This window comes from Sinocyclocheilus grahami, unplaced genomic scaffold (assembly GCF_001515645.1).
Source record: "Sinocyclocheilus grahami isolate Dianchi unplaced genomic scaffold, SAMN03320097.WGS_v1.1 scaffold544.1, whole genome shotgun sequence".
NCBI lineage: Eukaryota > Metazoa > Chordata > Actinopteri > Cypriniformes > Cyprinidae > Sinocyclocheilus > Sinocyclocheilus grahami.
In genome coordinates, this window is record NW_015505723.1 from 512,746 (window position 1) to 535,672 (window position 22,927).

At 35.4% G+C, this 22,927-nt stretch overlaps 1 protein-coding gene across 1 annotated transcript in view; it reads right to left on the bottom strand.

Moving 5' to 3' along the window:
• The window catches only part of LOC107555744 (exocyst complex component 2-like), a 26,775-nt gene extending 4,067 nt beyond the window's left edge, over positions 1-22,708 (bottom strand). The window contains exons 1-22 of the mRNA XM_016238623.1: positions 22,586-22,708; positions 21,584-21,760; positions 21,060-21,186; positions 20,145-20,258; positions 19,943-20,067; positions 17,497-17,577; positions 16,745-16,890; positions 15,595-15,676; positions 15,361-15,463; positions 14,082-14,200; positions 13,093-13,197; positions 12,482-12,606; positions 12,269-12,363; positions 10,829-10,950; positions 10,028-10,089; positions 9,850-9,930; positions 9,684-9,743; positions 9,534-9,595; positions 6,041-6,107; positions 3,921-4,037; positions 2,003-2,144; positions 577-632 (exon numbers count right to left, since the gene is read on the bottom strand). Coding sequence (XP_016094109.1) covers positions 577-632; positions 2,003-2,144; positions 3,921-4,037; positions 6,041-6,107; positions 9,534-9,595; positions 9,684-9,743; positions 9,850-9,930; positions 10,028-10,089; positions 10,829-10,950; positions 12,269-12,363; positions 12,482-12,606; positions 13,093-13,197; positions 14,082-14,200; positions 15,361-15,463; positions 15,595-15,676; positions 16,745-16,890; positions 17,497-17,577; positions 19,943-20,067; positions 20,145-20,258; positions 21,060-21,186; positions 21,584-21,760; positions 22,586-22,703 — 2,286 coding nt within the window. The 5' untranslated portion in view covers positions 22,704-22,708. The remainder of the gene's footprint in view (positions 1-576; positions 633-2,002; positions 2,145-3,920; positions 4,038-6,040; positions 6,108-9,533; positions 9,596-9,683; positions 9,744-9,849; positions 9,931-10,027; positions 10,090-10,828; positions 10,951-12,268; positions 12,364-12,481; positions 12,607-13,092; positions 13,198-14,081; positions 14,201-15,360; positions 15,464-15,594; positions 15,677-16,744; positions 16,891-17,496; positions 17,578-19,942; positions 20,068-20,144; positions 20,259-21,059; positions 21,187-21,583; positions 21,761-22,585) is intronic.
• Positions 22,709-22,927: the final 219 nt, after the last annotated feature.

The following is a 22,927-nucleotide window of genomic DNA, read 5'->3' on the forward strand; positions in this document are numbered from 1 at the left end:
ATTTCTTATCCTGTTGCGCCCTCTATAGGACCAGCAACTAGTCAAGGTCATGGTTAAAGCGTCATGGCAGAGCATTTAAGTCGACTAGTCGGTGCAACCCCAACCATATATATATATATATATATATAATTTTTGAATCGTAATAATATTTCACAATATTACTGTTTTTTCCTGAAACAAACAAATAAATACAGCCTTGGTCATCTTAAGAAACGTTCAGTAAAAATGGCACCAACCTTCCAAATGGTATTGTATATTTACAGTTGACTGTGCAGATTGTCATAGTTTTTTTTCACCAAGCTTGTCGCTTTGAATTCTGGGATTGTCTTATCCACAAAGACAACATGTGATGCTGTCTTAGAATTTGGCCAAAACAAGGTACTTTATAATGAAACACACTGTTGCTGCCTAATTTTTTTCATTGAATCTGTACCTATAAAGCTTTTAAATGCTGTCTATGTAAGTAGCTCATAAGGTTTTGGAACAGAAAAGGTGGCATTCATAAGGTGTAAGATAACAGGGCATCTTTTAAAGCAGAGATGAGCGATTTGTCGACTGAAGGTTTGAGCATCTCACCTCAGCATGAACAGAGATAATGCTGACCAAAGCCTCCTTCAAGTAACTCCTCACACCTGAGTCAGAGAGAACGGGAATAAGAAAAGGTAGATCAATGAGTCATGTTCTTGCTTTTTTTAAGGTTCAAGAAAGTTTAAACGGGGGTAAGGAACCATCTGAAGATGAGAGGAAAATCTTATCAGCTTCTCTTCACAAGTGTGACATGGTTTTGCCTAGTTGTCAGAAATTTGATTAAGTCTAAAATGTCCTCCTCCATACTGAGGTCAAGCAAAATAATCCCCTTTAACATACTTCAAATTTTTACATTTTTATGTTTACAGTATGTTTATTTATTTTCTTTGCACTGTTAAAATAATCACTTCTTGTTCCTCTACGCGTGTGACATCCACATTTATAAGTCCCTCTAGTATTTAAATAATAATATAAATATCATATGACTTTTAAGGAGCAATTAAAAGAACCAATCTTATATTATTTTTCCAGTACAAAAATATTTGCTCTGTAAGATTTTATATTCTGAATCGATACCATTTTAATTCTTATTTCAAAGAGGTTATTTCACTACAGTTCAAAAGTTTGGGGTGAGCAAGATTCTTTTACTATTTTGGAGAGGCCTCTTATGCTCAACCTAGGTTCATTTATTTGATACAGAAAAAACATTAATATTGTGAAATATGAATACAATTCAAAGTAACTGTGTTCTATTTTAATATACTTTAAAGTGTAATTTATTCCTTTGATGGAAAAGCTGTATTTTCAGCATCATTACTCCAGTCTTCAGTGTCACATGATCTTTCAGAAATCATTCCAATATGCTGATTTGGGGCTCAAGAAACATTTCTTATAGATATCAATGTTGAAAATGTCAAAATATTTTGTGGAAACCATAATACTTTTTTCCAGGATTCTTTGATAAAATTCTTTGATTCTTTGATAAAATATTTGAAACAAAACTTTTGAACAGTAGCGTACATTCTTGTGTAATAACATTAGCTTGTCTGTTCTGGAGCTAAATATAATGATTTTTCAAACTGACTGGGAGCTAAATCAGAGCAGTGGTGAAGTGTAGTGGGTTGGTTTTACACAGTTCAACAAGTTCTTCTTATAATGTCTCAGAAGCAGGAAAAGTTCTTGCAAGTTCACAAATGATTCACATAACCAATTGCATTTAGTCAAGTATGCACCAACAGACCCAATCCTACTAAATACACACACACAAACACACACACACACACAAACACACTCTCTACCATGACTGAAACTGATATAAAAGCGATGATGGCAGACTGAAACCACAGAATCAAGACTAGCAAAAGTGTTTGTAGTACCATCTCCAGGGTGATGGTGTTTCAAACAGACAAAGTCTTCTAGAAACATCCACAGAGTGTTGTCAACATACAGGTCACATGATTGAGGTGTGTGTTACCTGTAGGTGGCAGGCAGTCCTTCCAATCAAAGTATCCTGCATAGATGCCAGGCTCCAGAGAGCCGACGATAGGATCAGATTTTTTCTCGACGTACGTCTCAAACAGATATTCATCCAGCTGTCTCAGCGCCTCTATGCTGACCTGAAGAACATGAGCATGCATTCAGTTTAATCACAAACCGCTGATCATACAAAAAGTGCATGTGACCTTAAGAAACCATTAACATCACACACGATCAGCGCTCATCACACACTTTGTTGCAGAATGAGTAAAGACCACTCATGCATGTCCATCATTCTGAGGTGGGTTGAACTTTAGGGAAGTCCTCAAAAACCAGAATGGAAAGCACCATCTCAAAAGGGGACAAAATCTCTGGGAACTGTCTGTCCTAACAGATGAGTGTCAATCTTCTCTGAGAAGTAGTTCAAATGTTGTTACTGATTTTTAACTAGACTTTGGCATATTTTGAAGAAAATATAAAAACTTTGTCCATGCAAAACACCTGCAGTTTGTGCATGGTTGCAAGAGTGTTGTTATTTGGTGTTCTGAGTGTTCTGTTGTGTTGCTATGCACAATTTTTTTGCACAAATCAGCTCATCCCTTAGGATATTCTGATTCCTGAATTTTGCTCCTTTTAAAGGTCCACCAGTCCAAACCATTCATAAATAACACAGTTCTTCTTAAACTGATTTAATCTTATGTAAATGCCGCAAAAAAATTTTTGCTAAGTATTTTTGTCTTATTTTCCAGTACAAACATATTTAATACAGTCACCTGACAAGCAAAATTACATAAGAAGACAAGCCTTGTTTTCTGAAAAAATGTATCAAAATTAAGTAACTTTACACTTAAAACATGAAAAAAGTCTGCCAGTAGGGTAAGAAAAATAAACTTTATTCTAATTTAATTAAAGTTTATTTTTCTTACCCCATTTGCAGATTTTCCCCTTGATTTTGATACATTTTTCAGAAAAACAAGATGTAATATCTTAAGTAATCTTGTATCTAAATGTATTAAGTAAATGTACAAATGTATGACGTAAATGTATGTTGATTTAAGAATGTTTACATATTTGCACTGGACAACAAGACAAAATACTGGGGGAAAATTTTTTTTCTTCATAGTTTGGTACAAATATAATGAAATTTAATACTAAATTCTAAAGCTGTGGTTTAAAAATCAGCAATTCAATCAGGGCCGGTTCTCTGAGCTGCTGGTTTCTAGTAGGTGGATCAACCGCCGTGTCCAACTCTATCAGGCAGATCCCTTTCTGCACTCACATTGGTAGCTGCTGCTCTGCTTCACTACATATTTGCATAAAGTTAAGGTCTGCTAACGGTCACTGTCAGTGTAAACCTCATTTCAGAGTAAAGGCTTTGTTCAAATCCTTTATCATAATTAACAATAGTGATGCAGCTCTAAATCACTTTGAAAACGACTTTAATAATCAATGTTTTTTCTTGTCTGTACCAAGATAAATATGTCAGAATCACTTTATGATCTTGTAATAAACCTCTCCTGTAAGTTATCAAGCTCTTATTCGGAGTTAAATCTCTCTGAAAGGTGCAATGCAGAGTGTGCTCTCATTGCACTTCAATGATCTACACAAACCCTTTGAGCCCATCCCAATGATTCACTACGATCTGCATCAAAACCATCTGCATTTACTGGAAAGGTCAACCATAACCTTTCGTGAGGGCTTCACCCTCTCCTCTGCACAGCGCAAAAGCCACTTAGGGTGAGTGTGTTGCAATGCCATTATGAAAAACCCTTGAGCTTCTCCTCAATCTAAGTGAGTCATTCTCACTTCAGTGAAACAAAGATACATAAATTGGAAACACATGTGTTATCACTTAGAAAAAAGAAAATGCCAACTGTGGACTGGAGTAAAAGGGAAGTGTGCATGTGTTTGTGTACCCTGACGATCTTCTCTGCAGTGGTGAAGCCGTTCTTCTCCAGGTGCTCAGCCAAATTGAGAAACGTGCGTCTCTCCAGATACTGACAGTTACTCAGGATGATGAGGAGACGTTGCTCCTACATGGGCCAGAAAAAACACACCCAGCAACTGTTACAATGAACATATATATAGAGATTTTTGCATTAAGTTGTATTAGAATGATTTCTGAAGGATCATGTGACACTTAAGACTGGAGCTTTGCCATCACAGGAATAAATAACATTTTTGAAAAATATTGGAAAAATATAAAACAAGTTATTTTAAATTGCAATAACATTTCATAATATGACCGTTTTTACTGTATTTATGATCCAATAAATGCAGCCTCGGTGAGCATGAGACATTTAAAAAATCCTACTAACCCCTTACTTGTACATATATATATATATATATACACACACACAAACAAGAAATAGTCTGAGAGTGATTGAATCAATACTATTATAGATATGATTGGGTATGTTTGTGACTTTACTTAACCATAAACCAGTCTGTGAAGGATAGTGAGAGTAAAATAGAGAAAAAGAGCGAGATAGAGGGGAAACCTGCAGCTCTTCCACTGCAGACTAGGGGAAACCCCATGTAAGCTGCTGCTGCATTGTGCTCTCTGAAGAGAAAGCTGCTGTTTTTCACAACACATGACTGTTGTGTGTGATGTTTGAATGTTTGCTGTGTTGCAGATGGAAACTGTGACAAAGGCATCCATAACGGAACACAGGATGTTTTCTCAGGAAAAGGTTCTTTAGAACTAATAACACAAACAAAAAATACAGTGGCCCCACAAGGCATTTGAATTTATTTATTTTTTGCACTTTATGATTAAATATTAAACAAAATGGCATTTATTTGAAATATAGTGCAAATATTTTAACCAAAATTTCACATTTCAAATTATAAAGCAACATCATATGTACAGTTCAACATCTGCACAAAAAATATTTGCGTACTTTCTGGTTGCCAAATGTTAGTGGAACGTGTACATGGTTGATGTGATGAAGTACACCTGTGGCTGCTCTGCTAGGACACCTGTGCAATCGTAAGGGAAGTGACTTCTCATGGACACTAAAAATCCCCCTTCATGACCAGTTAGTTGCAAAAATAATTGCTACTAAAAAGAAGTTTGTTCTTAGATGATGTCTGGCATTTTAATGCATATTTATTTTGATATTTTGTAGCTAAAGTAAAGTAATTAGGCCAATTTTAAATCTACCTTAAGCATCAGGAAGGGACCAAATATGCTTTGGGGTTACTGTAAACTCTATTTGTGTGGTTTAAACTTTTACTCAAGCATATGTGCACACACACACACACACATACAGCATTACTGAATAAGCACAAAAGAAGGGATTAAATGAAGGGAGGAAGCACTTCAAGCTTACTTGAGGTCTGTGAATATCTTCAATCAACAAGGTTTCGTTTTGATAATTTTTAAACCCATGGCCTCGTTACCTGGTTTCTCTCTCTCTTTTTCTCAGTCTTTTCATCTATAAGGTTTTCAGCTTTCAGTAATACTATGACTCTAGTTCTGATACTACACATCGACACTGTTATTTGGATTTCAGTCAGTGACTAATCGTTTAAAATAAGGTGAGGAGCTGAACATGTCAGAGCAGCATGAAGGCAGCTGTTATCTATACTCACTTCCTATTCTCCGTACTCAAATATCCTGTCACATACAGTGACATCCACCTCTGCAGTTTACTGTGAATAAAATACCACACAGGGCTACTTGATGTAGTAATCAGTCCACACATACTGCATTTTATTTATGTGGCCATTTTCTGACATTTATATTGACAGTGAAAATGTATTATCAAAAAAAGTGAAGAGGGAGGAATGTAATGAGTACTCAACAAGTCAGATTCAAACCGGTTTCTCCATACGAGCACCACAGCTTGATGTGCTAACTGCTAAGCCAGGTCACAATTCATTTTTATTTTATATGAATATTGAAATTACCAGTATGTATTTTATAGAACAGTATTTTTTAAAATATGCATTATTAGTGTGAATAGAGAGAAAGACAAGATGGACACGAACAAAGTTGGAATTCAGGAGAGGAGGGGAAAAATGGCCTTACTGGTTTTGAACTGAAGTCTTCTTGGATGCTTCCAAAAAGATCAGGCGAGGCCAAGTCCACAGACAAACTGAAAGAGGAAGACCTTGATATTATACTCCCACTGTAAACTTAAACATTCAGCCTAAAGATAGGATATATATATATATATATATATTTAGGGCTGCACGATTAATCAAATGCGATTGTCATGCGCATTTTGATAGTAATGCCGGTTCTGTAATCAGCAGGAAATCATCATCACGTGCTTTCAGATGGAGCAGAATTTACTACACATAGCCGTAGTTCACTAACAAGTAACGCAAAAAAAAAAAAATCGAAGAAATCGTTCGCGATAATGACAGCTGTTTGCATAGCTTCTCAGTGAACTACAGCTCTGTGTAGTAAATGCTGCTCCATCTGAAAGCATGTGAAAATACCACATTTAATAAGATATTTTTACTCCAAACTCACTTCATAACGTCAGTCGAGTGTTTGAAATAAATCCTTCTGTGAGATGTGGCTTCTTACACAGAATAAGGCACGCAACATATTTCATAGTATTTAAGCAGTGATAAAGGCATTGCATTATAAATATACTTTATTTTAATGAAAATTATAATAAGAACTCTTTGAGGAGCTGCAGCATACATACAGCAGGCATCTATTAGAGAAAAAAAGGAGGAGGTTATTAAAAACAAAGTTTATCCGTTTTTACCGAGGCGAATTAAGGTAAGTTGTAAACACCACATCTGCGCTTGTGTGTGCATCTGTCGGCGCCGGCATTTTTCAAATGAACAACGGTTGTTCACTGCGACGCAAAGAATTGTGGGTTATCTGTAGCAGTGAAGGATACACCTCATGCATCCTCCGAAATCCTGTGAAAGAAGGTCGCACTGGAAGGTCGCATTCGGAGTGTCCTACTTGCTTTTCTGAAATGAGACAGCCTCGATGACGTATGCAGCCTTCGAATGCAACCTCCGGAGGACGCAGCCTTCTAAATGAGACACATTCAAAGCAGTTGAATCTTCTGTTTATTCAGCTGCAGTGATAGGCCTTTTCTGGGTTTCTTCTGTGAGGCGTATTTGGAGTTTCAACGCGAGAGCACCCTCTCGCCTTTGGATGGAGATTTACTGCTGATCATAGAACCGTGCTTCACTGAAAGATACGCATGACAATCGCAGCTTCTGTCGAATCGCGATCTCGATTCCATTTCGATTTATCGTGCAGCCCTAAATTACGGTCATATCCTTATGTATATATGTCACAAGTTCACACCATTTCCATTTTGCACAAAGGTCCGTCCTGACAGTCTGTTCAGTTTGAATCTTTACTGAATGAGCGGCGGCATATATATATATATATATATATATATATATATATATATATATATATAAAAATAACATGACACATTTTTATCTGGATCCGAATATTTCCAAAAAAACAAAAATTTAAATTTAGTTCATACAGATTTACTATCATCTTGCGCCAGCGCAAACCTAATTTGGCTTTAAATAACTACTGTCAGGATTTACTAAAGACACGCAGTGGGAAATTAGCGTTGAAAAAGCGTGGACAGAGTAATTTTTGTGACTCACCTTATTGAATATGCATTTGTAGGAGTTTCCCTTTCGAACAGTAAATTTATGGGAGTAAAGTATTTAAATGAATCATGCAATGAGATTTACTAAGATTTGCGCTCGTCAATAACTGCGGCATTATTTAACGCCCAAAAAAAGCATGTCATATAGCAGGCGGTAATTTGCGCTGCTCTTGGTAGATTGCGCTGGTCATTATGGAAATGAGATGTTGCGTCAGTGTTCTTTAATGTGTACCTTAGTAAATTCAGTAAATCACCCGCAAAATGTTCCCCTCCCATCTGCGCTTTTATGGAATTGCGCTCTAACGATAATTTGCCGTTTAGTAACTCTGGCACAATGACTTTAAAAAAATATTTAAAAAAAAACAACAACTATTTTTTCAATGCCTGAATATATAATAAGACAGTTGTCTTCATAAGTTTACATATCCCTTGCAGAATAAGGAAAATGTTAATTATTTTAACCAAAAAAAAGGGATCATGAAAATGGCATGTTATTTTTTATGTAATACTGTCCTGAATAAGCTATTTCACATAACAGATGTTTACATATATTTTGTGATAGAACAACTATCTAAACAATCTACTAAACAGTCCTGGATCATCCAAGAAATGACACACAGTACTAAGATTAATTTTTAAGGTCATTTTTATAAATTCAGTTATTAAACTATTTTTTCAATGCCTGAATAATATATATAATAGACAGTTGTCTTCATAAGTTTACATATCCCTTGCAGAATAAGGAAAATGTTAATTATTTTAACCAAAAAAAAGGGATCATGAAAATTGCATGTTATTTTTTATGTAATACTGTCCTGAATAAGCTATTTCACATAACAGATGTTTACATATATTTTGTGATAGAACAACTATCTAAACAATCTACTAAACAGTCCTGGATCATCCAAGAAATGACACACAGTACTAAGATTAATTTTTAAGGTCATTTTTATAAATTCAGTTATTATTTTGTCTTGTGGAGTATATGTAAACATCTGTTATGTGAAATAGCTTATTCAGGACAGTACGACAGAGCTTCATGACTTAATCTAAGAGAGAAAATCAAATCAGCTTTATTAGAAAATAAAGGAAAGGATGAATATAAATCCTTACTACTAAGGATTGACCAAAATTTCTGCCACTCAAAGTGAAAAAAAAAACAGTACTTTAACATTTAATAACAGAATCAATAACAAAAAACAGCAGCCCGCATTTGCAATGATCCCGGTTTAGCTGGATCTAAATGTAAATGATCAAGATGACTGAATTGGAAAAAAAAACAAGTTGTTTTACAATTCAAGTTTATATGAAACAGATGAACGCAGCAGCACAACAAACTTGCTTAAAGTTTACCCAAAATTGGCTTTGTTTTGTGCAAATAGAAATATATATTTTTTAAATGTTGGTAATCAAACACTTTAGGCCACCATTGACATTCACAGTATGCACAAAAAAAAACAACACAGAGACTTCTCAAAATACTTTCTTTTGTGTTCCATAGAAGAAAGCAAGCCGTGCAGGTTTGGAACGACATGATGGTAAGTAAATGATGACAGAATTTTCATTTCTGGGTGAACTATCCCTTTAAGTCTACAGAAGAGTATGCAATTAGCAGACTAGTTTTTGGCCATGAATTTTCATTTTGACCGATTACTAATTGCTACTATATATATATATACATAATTTGAAAAACATATGTCTGCCAAATCAAAGTTAGCATGGCATAATGAGCATGTAGGAAGTCAACTAGGTGTCATATAACAAGAAAACCAAGAAACAAAATATATATATATTTTTTAATTTTAATATTTTTACAGAATTTTACACCACCCGAGATTTGAAAATGAAATCAAAATTACTGTTGAAATGGTATAAACTTAATCTATAATGAACTTTATATAAAATGAATCTCACTGAGAGGTGTCGATGTCTCCATCAGTCTTGGTGCTGAGCTGTTCGAGGCACTTAATAAAGACCTAAACCAAGCAGAGACATACAAATTATTTTTATACGGCATGATTATATTTACAAATCCCAACATACACAAAAAACAGCACACAGTACCTTCATGATAGAAACACACTGTTCACAAGCTTTGTCCTGAACCACATCCAGATTAAAGATCTGAGGACAAAAAAAAACAACAAAAAAAAACACAAATATTACTGATTACTCTCCATATAATCTGCAGTGGAAGGGCAGAGGATGAGTGTTGTGTGAATATTTGTACATTGATCTCTCCGGGTTTACATTCCATCGGCTCTTTTAGAGACTGCAGCATCTGAACCATACACTGCTCAAACTGGGCCGGCTGAAACAGACACACCATTTATCCTTTGGTTTTTGATTTTCACGTTTTTAGAATGAAATAAACTAGATAAAATATTAAAAAAGTATAAAACATGTACCAGTGATGTGATTCCTTCGTTGTCCACAACCCAGTCTTCTTTTTCTGCAAGTCTCTTTACGTCTAAAAAACAACAACACAAAGTTTAATATTAAATAATCAATCCCATTAAATCAAAACATTTAAAATCTTCTCACATTCTCTCAACATCAGTATTAAGGAAACTATTTTAACTCTGAAAGCTAGTCTTTTGAAAAAGTAGTTGACTATTAGTTACAACATTAGTTACAAATTTACAGCAAAATACAACTATTAAACATCCTAATTTATATTAAATTAAAAAAAAAAGTCAAAATCCTAGTGATAGACAGCAGAATTCACAGCAGTATTTTGCTAAAAAAAGAAGATGCAGGGATTTCTGCAATTTTGTGAGGGTTTGAAAATATTCGAACAATATTTTGTTTGGCTACTAAAAATGTAGTTTATACTGCTCCAGATGTTGACTAGCTAGTAGTGTTCGCCAATTTATCTACGGTTAATTCTGTGAATAAAAGTATAGTTCACTAGAGCAGTTTTGATGCAACCCTAAAATAACTAATGAGCTGTTTATACTAAACTTGAATGAAAATAGATTTAGTTGCGAGCTCTAGAGCTCCCTCTGTTGTTTTCATCTGGAGCAATCAACATTAGTGCCAGACTGATATTTCAGCCAGTCCATCTTGAGATGATCAGTGTTGACCAATAACCTTATCTGCAAGTAATTTTAATCAAATATTCTGTAGAACAGCTCAGAAATCTCATTTGCCATTGTTTGCCTGAAATGAAACCAAGACATTCACAAAAGCTCAGTGAATAGTTTTACCCTCTTCAGTGTGCTGTAGTGTGGTCAGCAGGCAGTGCACACGCAGGTCCTGCAGTAAATCCTGAATCACCTGCAGCAGGTCATTAGGAATCTCTAAAGCTGACAGAGCTTCATGACTTAATCTAAGAGAGAAAATCAAATCAGCTTTATTAGAAAATAAAGGAAAGGATGAATATAAATCCTTACTACTAAGGATTGACCAAAATTTCTGCCACTCAAAGTGAAAAAAAAAACAGTACTTTAACATTTAATAACAGAATCAATAACAAAAAACAGCAGCCCGCATTTGCAATGATCCCGGTTTAGCTGGATCTAAATGTAAATGATCAAGATGACTGAATTGGAAAAAAAAACAAGTTGTTTTACAATTCAAGTTTATATGAAACAGATGAACGCAGCAGCACAACAAACTTGCTTAAAGTTTACCCAAAATTGGCTTTGTTTTGTGCAAATAGAAATATATATTTTTTAAATGTTGGTAATCAAACACTTTAGGCCACCATTGACATTCACAGTATGCACAAAAAAACAAGATGTTACTGTAGTTCTAAAATAAATATGAATATGCATTAATTCATCTCACTCACAAAAGAAAAAACACACAGATTCAGTATTCCTCCAAATGAATAAAAATAATGCAACTCAGAATATGACGCGAACCTGCAATAATTAAATGTTAAACAACGCAAATATCCTTTATGTATTTAATCCCATTATGTTAACCAATGTCTTTGCTTCTGACCTTCGATGATACAGTTCAACCATAATAATAAGCAAAAATTACTCTAGACAACATTTGTGTGTGTTGTTTATTGCTGAAGTGTGTTGAAATGTCTTCTTCTGCATTCTACAGTACGAACGTACATTTACTTTCCCTTCAGCCTGAGGCTTATTCATTTCACTTTTGGTGTGAAAAGGCTTTTATATTTGCCAAAAATATAACTTTTTTATTTTAAAAACAAACAAGCAAGCCCTGTCCAGATTTAAAAAGTAACGCAAAAGTAACGTAACGCATTACTTTCCATAAAAAGTAACTAAGTAACGTAATTAGTTACTTTTTTATGGAGTAACGCAATATTGTAATGCATTACTTTAAAAAGTAACTTTCCCCAACACTGCTTATTCCGTGCTACAAGTTATGGTTCATCAAAATGAAAATGAACGGGAAATGTATATTTTTATATTGTCAATCCAGCCCTAGCGCCCACGCAGCTGACATGTTCACCTGTTATGTACATGAAACAGACACTGACACAGTCCAAATGTGGTATGGAAGAAACACAGATTATACACCACAGTTTCAGCCCTCTAAACGGTCTCAGCCGAAACTGAAAATTAATTTTTGGGACAAATATTTTCGGTTTCAGAAGTTTCGGTGCATCATTGGTCTTAAATTCTAGTGGCTCATGCGCACACTCTTAATCACAAGACTACAAGCACAAAACCATTCCAGCTGCTTTACGGACCTTAAAGTCATTCTGTCTTTGCCGGGCGTTCTTCTTTAACTTCTCCACCTGACCAGACTTCTCTCCCGTCTGTCCAAGACAACACAGTCAACATGAGTCAATGTGTATGTAATCAAAACATAATTATACTAGCCCTGGTTTCTAACACTCCTTATATATACTCCAGTATATTTGTCTGTGTATCTACCTCACTGAAAAGGCTGCCGTTGACGTAAGAGATCCAGAGTTTCCAGAAGTTGGGCAGCTGGCTGATAACCACGTCTGAGAGCTTTTCCACAAACCGCACCTGCTGAGGGCTCTTATAGTGCCACGCTGAGAAAATATGTATGATATAATATTATGAAGACAGCTGTATTCTGCTTCTGAAATGAAACGGCTGACAATGAGTTTTCGATGAGTTTCACAACTCTTCCTAACTAGGCACAGTTTCAAACATCATATCATGTTTGACTTAACTGAAAGTGAAATTCAGCACAAAAGCAACAAAATCACAGCAAATCAGAACATTTTCCATAATTTTATATCCAGATGTACACTACTGTATAACTGTATATAAAATTGGTAAGATTTTTAAATGTTTTTAAAAGAAGTATCTTATGCTCAACAGGCTAAAAACAGTAAAAACTATTATATTGTAAAATTTTAATACAATAACAGTATTGTATTTTAATATAGTTAAAAATGTACTTTATGCGTTTGATGGCAAAGCTGAATTTTTCAGTAGCACATGATCCTTCAGAAACATTAAATCATTTAAACAATAGTGTATCGTATGCATCATTCTGTTTTTGTACTCACAGTCATCTTTAGGTGTCTGGAAGCTGCCTCCTCTCTTCACCGGAGCTGAGAGGCTGATCCTGTTCAGAGCTGAGGACCGATCCACCTCTAAACCGACACCACACACTGACACAGAGAGACACAATGAATGTTCATCTACATATGGCAGCATTTAATAATGAATCACGTTTATAAAAGTGAAGGGTTTCGTTTAACCCGTCACATGGCTGATATATCAGTCAGTTAAGAGTGCCAATTCGGGTTCGAATTAAAAGAAACATTTCTGGTCTGATGTTGATGAAGGCAAATTTGAGCCTTGCTTATGAGGAAACACTGGTCTAGATGATGCTACACTATTATTTTTTCTTTCTTTCTTTCTTTCACTGTGATTTGAGTGCAAATCATGAGGCGAACTGCAAATTTACTTCCAAATACTTATCATAGGACAATCGCTCTGTGGTAAGGTTCAAATCTGCAACCTTTTGGTTACCAGCAAAGACAAACTGGTAAGTATGGTGCAGTAGCTCTTTTCTGACAGTAGATGGCAATAAAGGTCTTTCTGGGGCTCTTCCTGAGTCTTGATTAAATTGTTGATATAGTCTGAAACACTCAATATGTCCAGATAGTGTACACATGTCATGTTTCTCTCTCACAGATAAAGATGTATACCATTCAGCCACTTGGACAATTACTCGCTTTCTTTTGATAAAAAATGAGTGCTGGTGTTGATCCAGGTGTCCAATCATCTCCTGTGTTTATCTATGCTCCTCTCTCTTCTTGTATTCCCCGATGTCTGTCTCTCTCGACAGCAAACCCCCCCTCAGCTCTGCCACACTATAGAGCTCTGTGGACTTCCTGTTCTCTATAGGGTCATGACCAGACCACACACGGGCTGCTCTCTATCTAAACACACACACACACACACAGGGAAGAACACACACACTGCTTTCACTCTTCAGAGATGTAGAGGAACCATCAATTTATTTCAGACTAGCTGCGTGTGTGCGTACCTTTCTGCTCTGTGATAAAATCTTCTTTACAGTTTTGCATCAGCTGCAGGATCCACTTGTGTTGAGCGACTATACATTTCCATGCCGGGTCACCTGGAGCATGTAGATCTGACAGATATCTGGAGTAAAAGAGACAAAATCATTAGATCAATTGTGTCCTTTTCAGGACCCCCTTAAACCCCTCACACAACGACAAGTCGTGTAAGTTAGGGAATGTAATTACTTAAAATAAATTATTAAGTATAAAATATTTACACTACCGTTCAAAGGCTTAGGGTCAGTAGGAATTAGAATACTTTTATTATTTTTATAGAAATTAATACTTTTATTCAGGAAGGATCAAAAAGTGACAGGAAAGACTATTTCATTTTCTATTTCAAATACGCTTTTCTTGTAAACTTTCTATTCATCAAACAATCTTTTGAAAAAAAAGTTTCACGCTTTCCACAAAAATATTGTAAATGTTTTCAACAGTGATAATAATAAGAAATGCTTCTTAAGAACCAAATCAGCGTATTAGAATGATTTCTGCAGGATCATGTGACACTGAAGACCGGGGTAATGATGCTGATAATTTAGCTTTGTATCACAGGAATAAATTACATTTAAAAACATATTAAAAAACAACAACAACAACAACAACAACAACAACTAAATTTGTATAATATTTCTCAATATTACTGTTTTTACCTTATAAATGTTTTGATCAAATAAATGCAGCCAAGGTAAGCACTTCTTTTGAAAACATTTGTTATAATAAAATTAGTGCTAGCATCCAAAATAAAAGTGTTTGTTTACATAATATATGTATGTGTGCTGTGTATATTTATTATGTATTATTCAGAAAAATATGTTATGTTGATATATTAATTATATTTATTTATAATATAAATTATATGAATATAAATACAGACATGTAAATATTCTCAATATATATACTGTATGTGTGTGTATTTATATATACTTAATAAATATATACACATATATTATGCAAACAAAAACTTTTATTTTGTATGCGATTAATCGTTTGACAGCACTAAATAAAATCAATATTTATAATTAAAATGAACATTTTTGAGTTTACTTTTTCCACACAGTATGGGTCTTTTTACTTTGATTTTTTTTTTTCATATTTGAGGGTCCCTGGCATCAAAAAGCATAAAAATCCCTGTCACAGGTGATGAATAAAGTGAGTCTGCACAAAATGATGTTTCACTGTTATTTCAATTCTCTTAGAAATGCAATTGCAGTTATGTTTTGCAAGTTGCTTGTCACACACCTGATATAGCGTTTCTGATCATGTAGAGTGGATGGTGTCTCCAGAAGTTTATCCAAAAGCAGTTTCCTCAGAGCTTCTATACGCGTCTCCACCTCCGAATATACTACAAACACATATGCAGACAATCTTTCTTAACATTTACACAGCACTCCAGCTAATGTGAATGTATATAAGAGGATGCGTGTCACGTTAACATATGTTATCAGCCATTATTATTAATGAAGATCAGATCACCTTTCTTAAAGACTGGGACCTCTGTGTTCCCAAACAGAGATTTGGCTTTCTCATAATCATTGATAACAACGTCATAATCGCCCTGGAAAGAAAACATACACACATACACAGTCAGTTTAACATTCAGAGATAATTTTTATATATCATAGGGTGTATATACTACCGTTCAAAAGTTTGGTGATGGTAAGATTTTGCAATGTTTTTAAAAGAAGTCACTTCTGCTGCAGTTTTCTGATCAAAAATACTTTATAATACTTGTGAAATATGTGACCCTGGACCACAAAACTGGACCAATTTTTTAAAATTGAGATTTATACATAATCTGAAAGATTTTCCATTGATGTATGGTTTGTTAGGATAGGACCATATTTGGCCGAGATACAACTATTTGAAAATCTGGAATCTGAGGGTGCAAAAAAATCTAAATATTTAAAAAAATCGCCTTTAAAGTTGTCCAAATGAAGTTCTTAGCAATGCACATTACTAATCAAAAATTAAGTTTTTATATATTTATGGTAGGAAATGTACAAAATATCTTCATGGAACATGATTTTTACTTAATATCCCAATGATTTTTGGCATAAAAGAAAAATTGTATAATGATAATGTTGAACCATACAATGTATTTTTGGCTATTGCTACAAATATACCTGTGCTACTTATGACTGGTTTTGTGCTCTAGGGTCACATATTGTGATAATACTATTACAATTTTAAATAACTGTTTTGTATTTTAATATATTTTAAAATGTAATTTATTATTATATTCAGCAGCCATTACTCCAGTCGTCAAGAGTCAAATTCTTCAGAAATCATTCTAATATGCTGAATTTGGTATTCAAGAAACAAACCTTTTTGATTATTATTAATATTGAAAACAGTTGTGATGCTTAATATTTTTGTGGAAACTGTGATTCATAAATTGTGATTCAAAGTTTCAAAGGAACAGCATTTATTAAAAACATTTTTTTGTTGCAACAATGTAAAAGTCTTTACTGTCACTTTTGATCAATTTAATGTGTCCTTACTTAAAAAATATATGAATTAAATAAATATCCCTAATATCCATGTACCCAAACTGTTGAAAGGTAATGTGTAGGAGAAAGCATTAGAGAAAAAAAGGTGCGTGTATATGCATGGAGGATGCCACCTTCTGGATGTTGCGTTCTATGTTGAGTGGCAGGTTAAATAGAAATTTGAATCTCTGGAGGACATTGAGAGCGTTGCGTGTGGAGTCGGCCTTGTCCTTTCTGCCCAACACTTCTTGAAACAGGGTGTCAGCAGTTTCACTTGCTCCTGAGAGGAATGAGCAAATGGAAAGAGATGAGAAAAGGGTGTAGAAGGACAACAGCTGATAAAAAGTGGTTTAATCATTCTCGCCCGGTTTGAAATAAATTCTAGATCTCTTATGCTCCCTCTTCTTGGGTGGTCAGAGCTATTCTGGATTCCCTTGGCCAGATTTAATAAGAACCAGCCCCCTGACCACTCTAAAAGTCTGACCAGCCTTTTTCCACCATTGAGTCTGTTTGTGATTGGCTGAGAGTTATGAGCTATGAGGAAGAACATACATCTAAATGTACTTGTAAAGATGGGTGGTGAGGTGGATGAGGAGGAGTTGGGCGATGAAAGCATGTCAGTGTGTGACTGGTTTATTTGTACGGTGCGCAGGAAACGAGCGTGTTTATTGACCTACCGTCACGTGAGAGAATTGACATGGAGATATGACTGGGATATGAGTGGACTCGAACACATGCAGACGCACTCACAGAAACACACCGAGGTCTGTGTAAAATGTGTGGCTTTGATGGTCTAAAGAGAATGCATATGCAAGTCTGATCCTAAATTTAGCTGCTTTGTGTAATCGTGTTTGATTTTGAGCATGTGTTTGGTTTTACGTCTTACTGTTAAGGACATTCTCTAGTCGCTGGGTCATAGAGCCCTCTACCTTCTCAGTGCCATCCGATTCAAGCTTCTGATGGATAGCTAGACATAAAAAGCGGGAGAGAGAAAAAAAAATTAATGTTTAAGAGCATTTGCACTACCATTCAAAAGGTTTGGGTCAGTTACTTTTTTTTTTTTTTTTTAAAGAAATTAATACCTGCATTCAACAAGGACGCAAATAATTAATCAGTGACAGTAAATACATTTATGATGTAACAAAAGATTTATTTTTCAAATAAATGCTGTTCTTTTGAACTTTATATTACACTGTCTTAACAAACACTGGGTATATGCAGTTTTTGAAACCAAATTTTTAAGACATTTTCATACTGTATGTCCATACAAAACAAACCTATACAATCTCAAAATAAATCAAGTAATTCAATTAATTAAACTTGTTTAAACAGGAGGGATGTAACGATTACCGGTTTGACGATAAATCATGATAAAATTCCCCACGGTTATTACCGTTTCATCTTTTAAAACCATATTAGATTACCGCGATTTGAGCAACTTGTGATAAATAAATACTGTCCAGCATAAAGCACAGTTTTAAGCAACAGTCTCACGTGCGCACAGCACGTAGAGTAGTTTCGTTTTGAGAGAAAACAGGGCGAAAAAGCTGGGAGGTTTTAAAAGAGTGCTAAGGGAATTATACAAATGAATATATGAATGAATTAATTATATGATTGTACCTCTTCAACATGCTATTAAACTGTTGTCAGTCAAGTTGTCATTTAAAATCTGAACATCATTGGTAATGTTATTGTTTTAGTGATTATGCAAACAAAAAGTCATTTTATTTGTTGATTTTTAAATATAGAACTTGAAGAAGTGATTTATGTGTCGGTACTTTTTTAACATCTCCAGCACATTTTAACAATACGTGATAATGTTGGTCACTATAATCGTGATAAGAAATTTTCATACCATTACATCCCTAAGCGCTCACATTTATTTAATTTAATCACAGCCTTTTGAAGTTTAATAATCACATTAGACTGTATCATAATTCCTGTTCTTCTGCCCCAAATGTAAGATCTCCTAAATGATAATTACGACTTGTGTTATACCATTTAAGACATTTTGACCTTAAATTTGATCAAACTGAATTTGAGACATTTTAAGGGGATGCAAACAGATCATATGTACAGTATATATATTATAGAGTGCCTTTAAATTGGAAGATAAACCTTTGCACAAAAACCTAAATGAAGTCTATTTTCTCTCCACATCTGGATTTGGGAGACTTCTGTACACAATGACGTAAGGGCTAACCTCCGGCTCCCCCCGGGGTCCGGAATGCTGTGTGGTACGCTTCCTCTGTCTCTGAGGTATGTTTTGACTTCTGCCTGGTAAGTTTTGGGAGTCTTCTCTGGGAATCAGTGCAGCTTCCGTTTCCTGCGCTCTCGTTTCCTCTCAGCACAATGACAACCTTATTACAACCTCATCTAAACATTATGACAACCACGCCTTGTTATCCGTCCCCATGTCTGTCAATCACACGGACACGCAGTGCTAAGAATAGTTCTTCTGTTTGACTCGAGACAAGTGACCCGAGACAAGTCCTACACACATAGACAGATTTCAAAATAGAATCTGCCTGGTGACATTGACCTCTGATGAGAGCAGTCTGAGTAGAGACACATACACCTGTGTACAATGATGCAAGATATGTGGGGGAAAAAAAGGCCCATGCACCTAATTTGGTAAACGGTAGATCTAGCATTCATATTGTCTAAATAGGCTGTACTTTAGGCCTATTTCTTAATACAGGCACCAACCCAGTGAGTTGTCAAACAGGTCTAAATACAGGCAGTGAAACAAGAAATTAAGCTTAAGTTACAGTATTCAGTGAAGGTCAAAAAAATGTATCGCAATCACAAACGTTTCTATCAGAACAAGATTATATTCCTCAGAGGGAATATAAGGGAGATAGCAGAAAAACAGTGTGTAATTTAAACCATAATTGCACTCTGAAATTTTGGTAATCTCAATGTTTTCTGGCAACTAAGCTTTGCAATTCTTTACCAGAAGTCCACAAAATGTGTCCAAAATGTCCAAAAAACTATATTGTATTATGATCAATTGCCATTTTTTTTTCCAGTCTTCAATTCCAATCAACTCAAAAAGGGACTCAAATGAGATCCTATACTTCCCACTGGTCATTACAACATTGTATTTATGGGATGAGTAATTTTAACACAATGATTCCAACATGACCTAAAGGCAACAAAATCCTCATGGACACAATCCAGTCCCACCCTATATTACTTCCCACACACTGTTCTGTTTCCCTCAAAACTGCTTCTGTTTCCTTCAGTCAAATGCAAGAATGCCATTTCATGTCGTCTTTACTTACGGCTGTGTTTATATGTTTTAATGTGCACACACTAAGCACACGTACCTGCAAGAGCATCCTGAGCCTCAAAGAAAGTGCTGAGACCTCCTTTCACATAGGCCAGACTGCCCTCATTCTTCTTACTGGCCTGTTTCTTAAGACTTCCCACAGCCGCACGCAGTTGCTCAAAGCTAGAACAGCAGCAAACATAACACCACATCACACACAAATCTATTTTGGCAGATTCACAAATGGTATATAGACCGACCTGGTTGAAGAATGGTTCTCCATGAGATACCAGGTGGCAGAGAAATTCTCGCTGGTGAAGTCTCCACTCATCCCAGGGAACATGTTCTCCAGATCCTTTAGAGGAACCTTCCCTCTGAAAAACAAAAGACATAGTTAGACACCCACACAGCTGATCTATAAAGACCCATCATGAATACATCACAGATCACAGACCATCTGCTCTACCACACTACAGACCACAGAGAAAACCAGATCGGTCCACATTTAAACAGCACTGCATACACCTACCCACTGGGTCTTTTGATGCGTCACAGAATAGACTGATGAAATACATATGACCCGTATACCGTTGGGTACAGTAAGATTTATTTTTTGAAAGAAATACAAAAATTGGCATATTGGAAAGATTTCTGAATGATCATGTGACACTGAAGACTGGAGTAATCACTGCTGCAAATTATACTGAGACTTGATGAGTATAAGATAATGGTTTTAAAAAACATTACAAAATCTTTTCACCCCAAACTTTTGAACAGTAGTGTATATCATTTGACTGAATATATAGACACAAATAAGTAAATGGTTAGAGGTGCTGCAGAGGTCAGGGAAAGGAAGAGTTTCACTTCCTATCTAAGGAAATGGTGTACCAATGACATCACCCAGGTAGAAGACATACACACAATGGGCTGAACCTCCTTCCTTATAAACACAGCAGTCTACTTCTATAAACACAGGGCAGTGCTTTTTGGGTGAAGTGTGTAAGGAAATGCATTTGTTTTGGTCTATGTGAGTGTGTTTTAAAAAGACAGTCAGAAATGAAGCACATGTGTGTGATTTGAGTACAGCAATGCGTGTGCTTAGTTGTAGGTGTAAATGTATTACTTTGTAAGTTCGTAAGTGGACAACACAAACGCAATTGTGAATGTTTCGTTACTTGTCTATTTCGATGCCCAAAGGGTTGGCCGGCCTCAGCGAGAGAGGAGAGATTCCTTTGTTGCGATCGGTCCTCATGTCATAGTAATTCAACTCATCAACCCAGACCGCAGACTGATCCAGAATGCCTAAACACAAAAAACATAAAATCTTAAAATCCATTGCAGTCTTCAAAGAGCATGTGTGTGCATTTAAGGAGTGTGTAATCAATCAAACCGAAATTGTGATTTTGCCTATAAAAGACATTGAGAGTGTTTACATGCACAATAATATGTTGAGAACGCAAAAAAAGCACATTTACAGAGATCCGAAATTATCAGAATTTTTTTTTTCTTTTCACATCAAAACATAAAGGGACTTCAATTGGTATAAAACAATGTGTGTTTTGATTAAGCAGATCTTGATTAAGCAGAAGGTGTTTAAGTGACCTTACAACTTGTCAGGGTTAAGCATAATTGGTGTAGGATCGAGCATTGTAAACACGCACACAGAGTGTGTATACGTGAGTTTGTGTGTGTGGCTCACCGATCCTCTCAGGTTTGAGCAGTTTGAAGGAGACCGTGGACATCCCTCGACCTCCGCTCTTGGTGGTGACGATGATCTCGCCCTTGTCATCTTTAGCAGGACCCACTCGACACACTATCTTACTAGCAGACATCCATTCTGCTGTCAGCAAACAGTTATGACCACAGATAGACAGACCTGACAGACAAAGACCAAGAGAAAAGGAAATCAAATGGCCAAATTAGCCTCAGCTCAGGTCCTTAATGGCATCTTACTCTGAGTGCTGATCTAATTTGATGTGACCATCCAGGCCCATTAAAAAAAACTAATTATTATATTGTAGATCAGGTCTGTGAACATTGAACTGTACTGTGTTTTTTTCCCCTTTTGTTTGTTTTTGCTGCTTAATTACAAAAAAGATCTGTGTTTAATATAGCTAACAATAAAAAAAATACAGATTTTTGCTTAGCTTTTAGTTTCACCTCTTGTTTTACAGATTCACTGAGTTGCAAACTAAAATATTATGCAGCATCTATTTAAACTATGCCATTTATTTTTCTCCAGATTTCATAGACTGATCATATCTGTAAGAAGACATTCATTTTAACATTTTTTTTTTCACTTTGCTAAATTAGAAGAAAATGTCTGAATTTAAGTGTTCAGATGTTTGGGGTCGATAAGATTTTTAAAATGTTTTGTAAGAAGTCTCAAAATGACTGCATTTATTTAATCAAAAATTTTTGAAATATTATTAAAAAAATGTAAAAAGGTTTTATTATGATTATTATCACTATTACTTATTATTATCAATGTTGAAAACCATTCTGCAGCTTAATATTTTTAGGGAAACCATGATTCTTTTTTTCAGGATGTTTTGATAAACAGAATATTTAAAATAACATAAAATGTTTGCAACATGTCTTTACTGTCACTTACAATTAGGGCTGGACGATATGGCCAAAATTGATATCACGATATATTTCTTAATTTCGGTCGATACGATATAATTCCGATGTGTATTACCTATGAGGTCATTGTGTCCGGTGCCCAGGTTCTCTCCACGAATAGTGACTTTGGTCCACGGCGCGCCCTCATTGGGTGAGATGCCAGTGACCAAAGGAGGCTGGCGTGCACGAGACATCCTTCACACACCTAGGTGAGACACAGGAAAACAGTGTTTTGTTTAGGCTCCGGAGACATTCTCATCACTGCTGAAGGCAACACATTAAAACATTCAGCATGTTCAGTGCATTTAAAGACTGTTAGACATGAACAAATAAATCTACCCATCCAGCTCACACAGAGCGAACGTGTTACTCTTTGGAGATGCAACATTATATACAATATAACTAGTAGCTCAGCAAT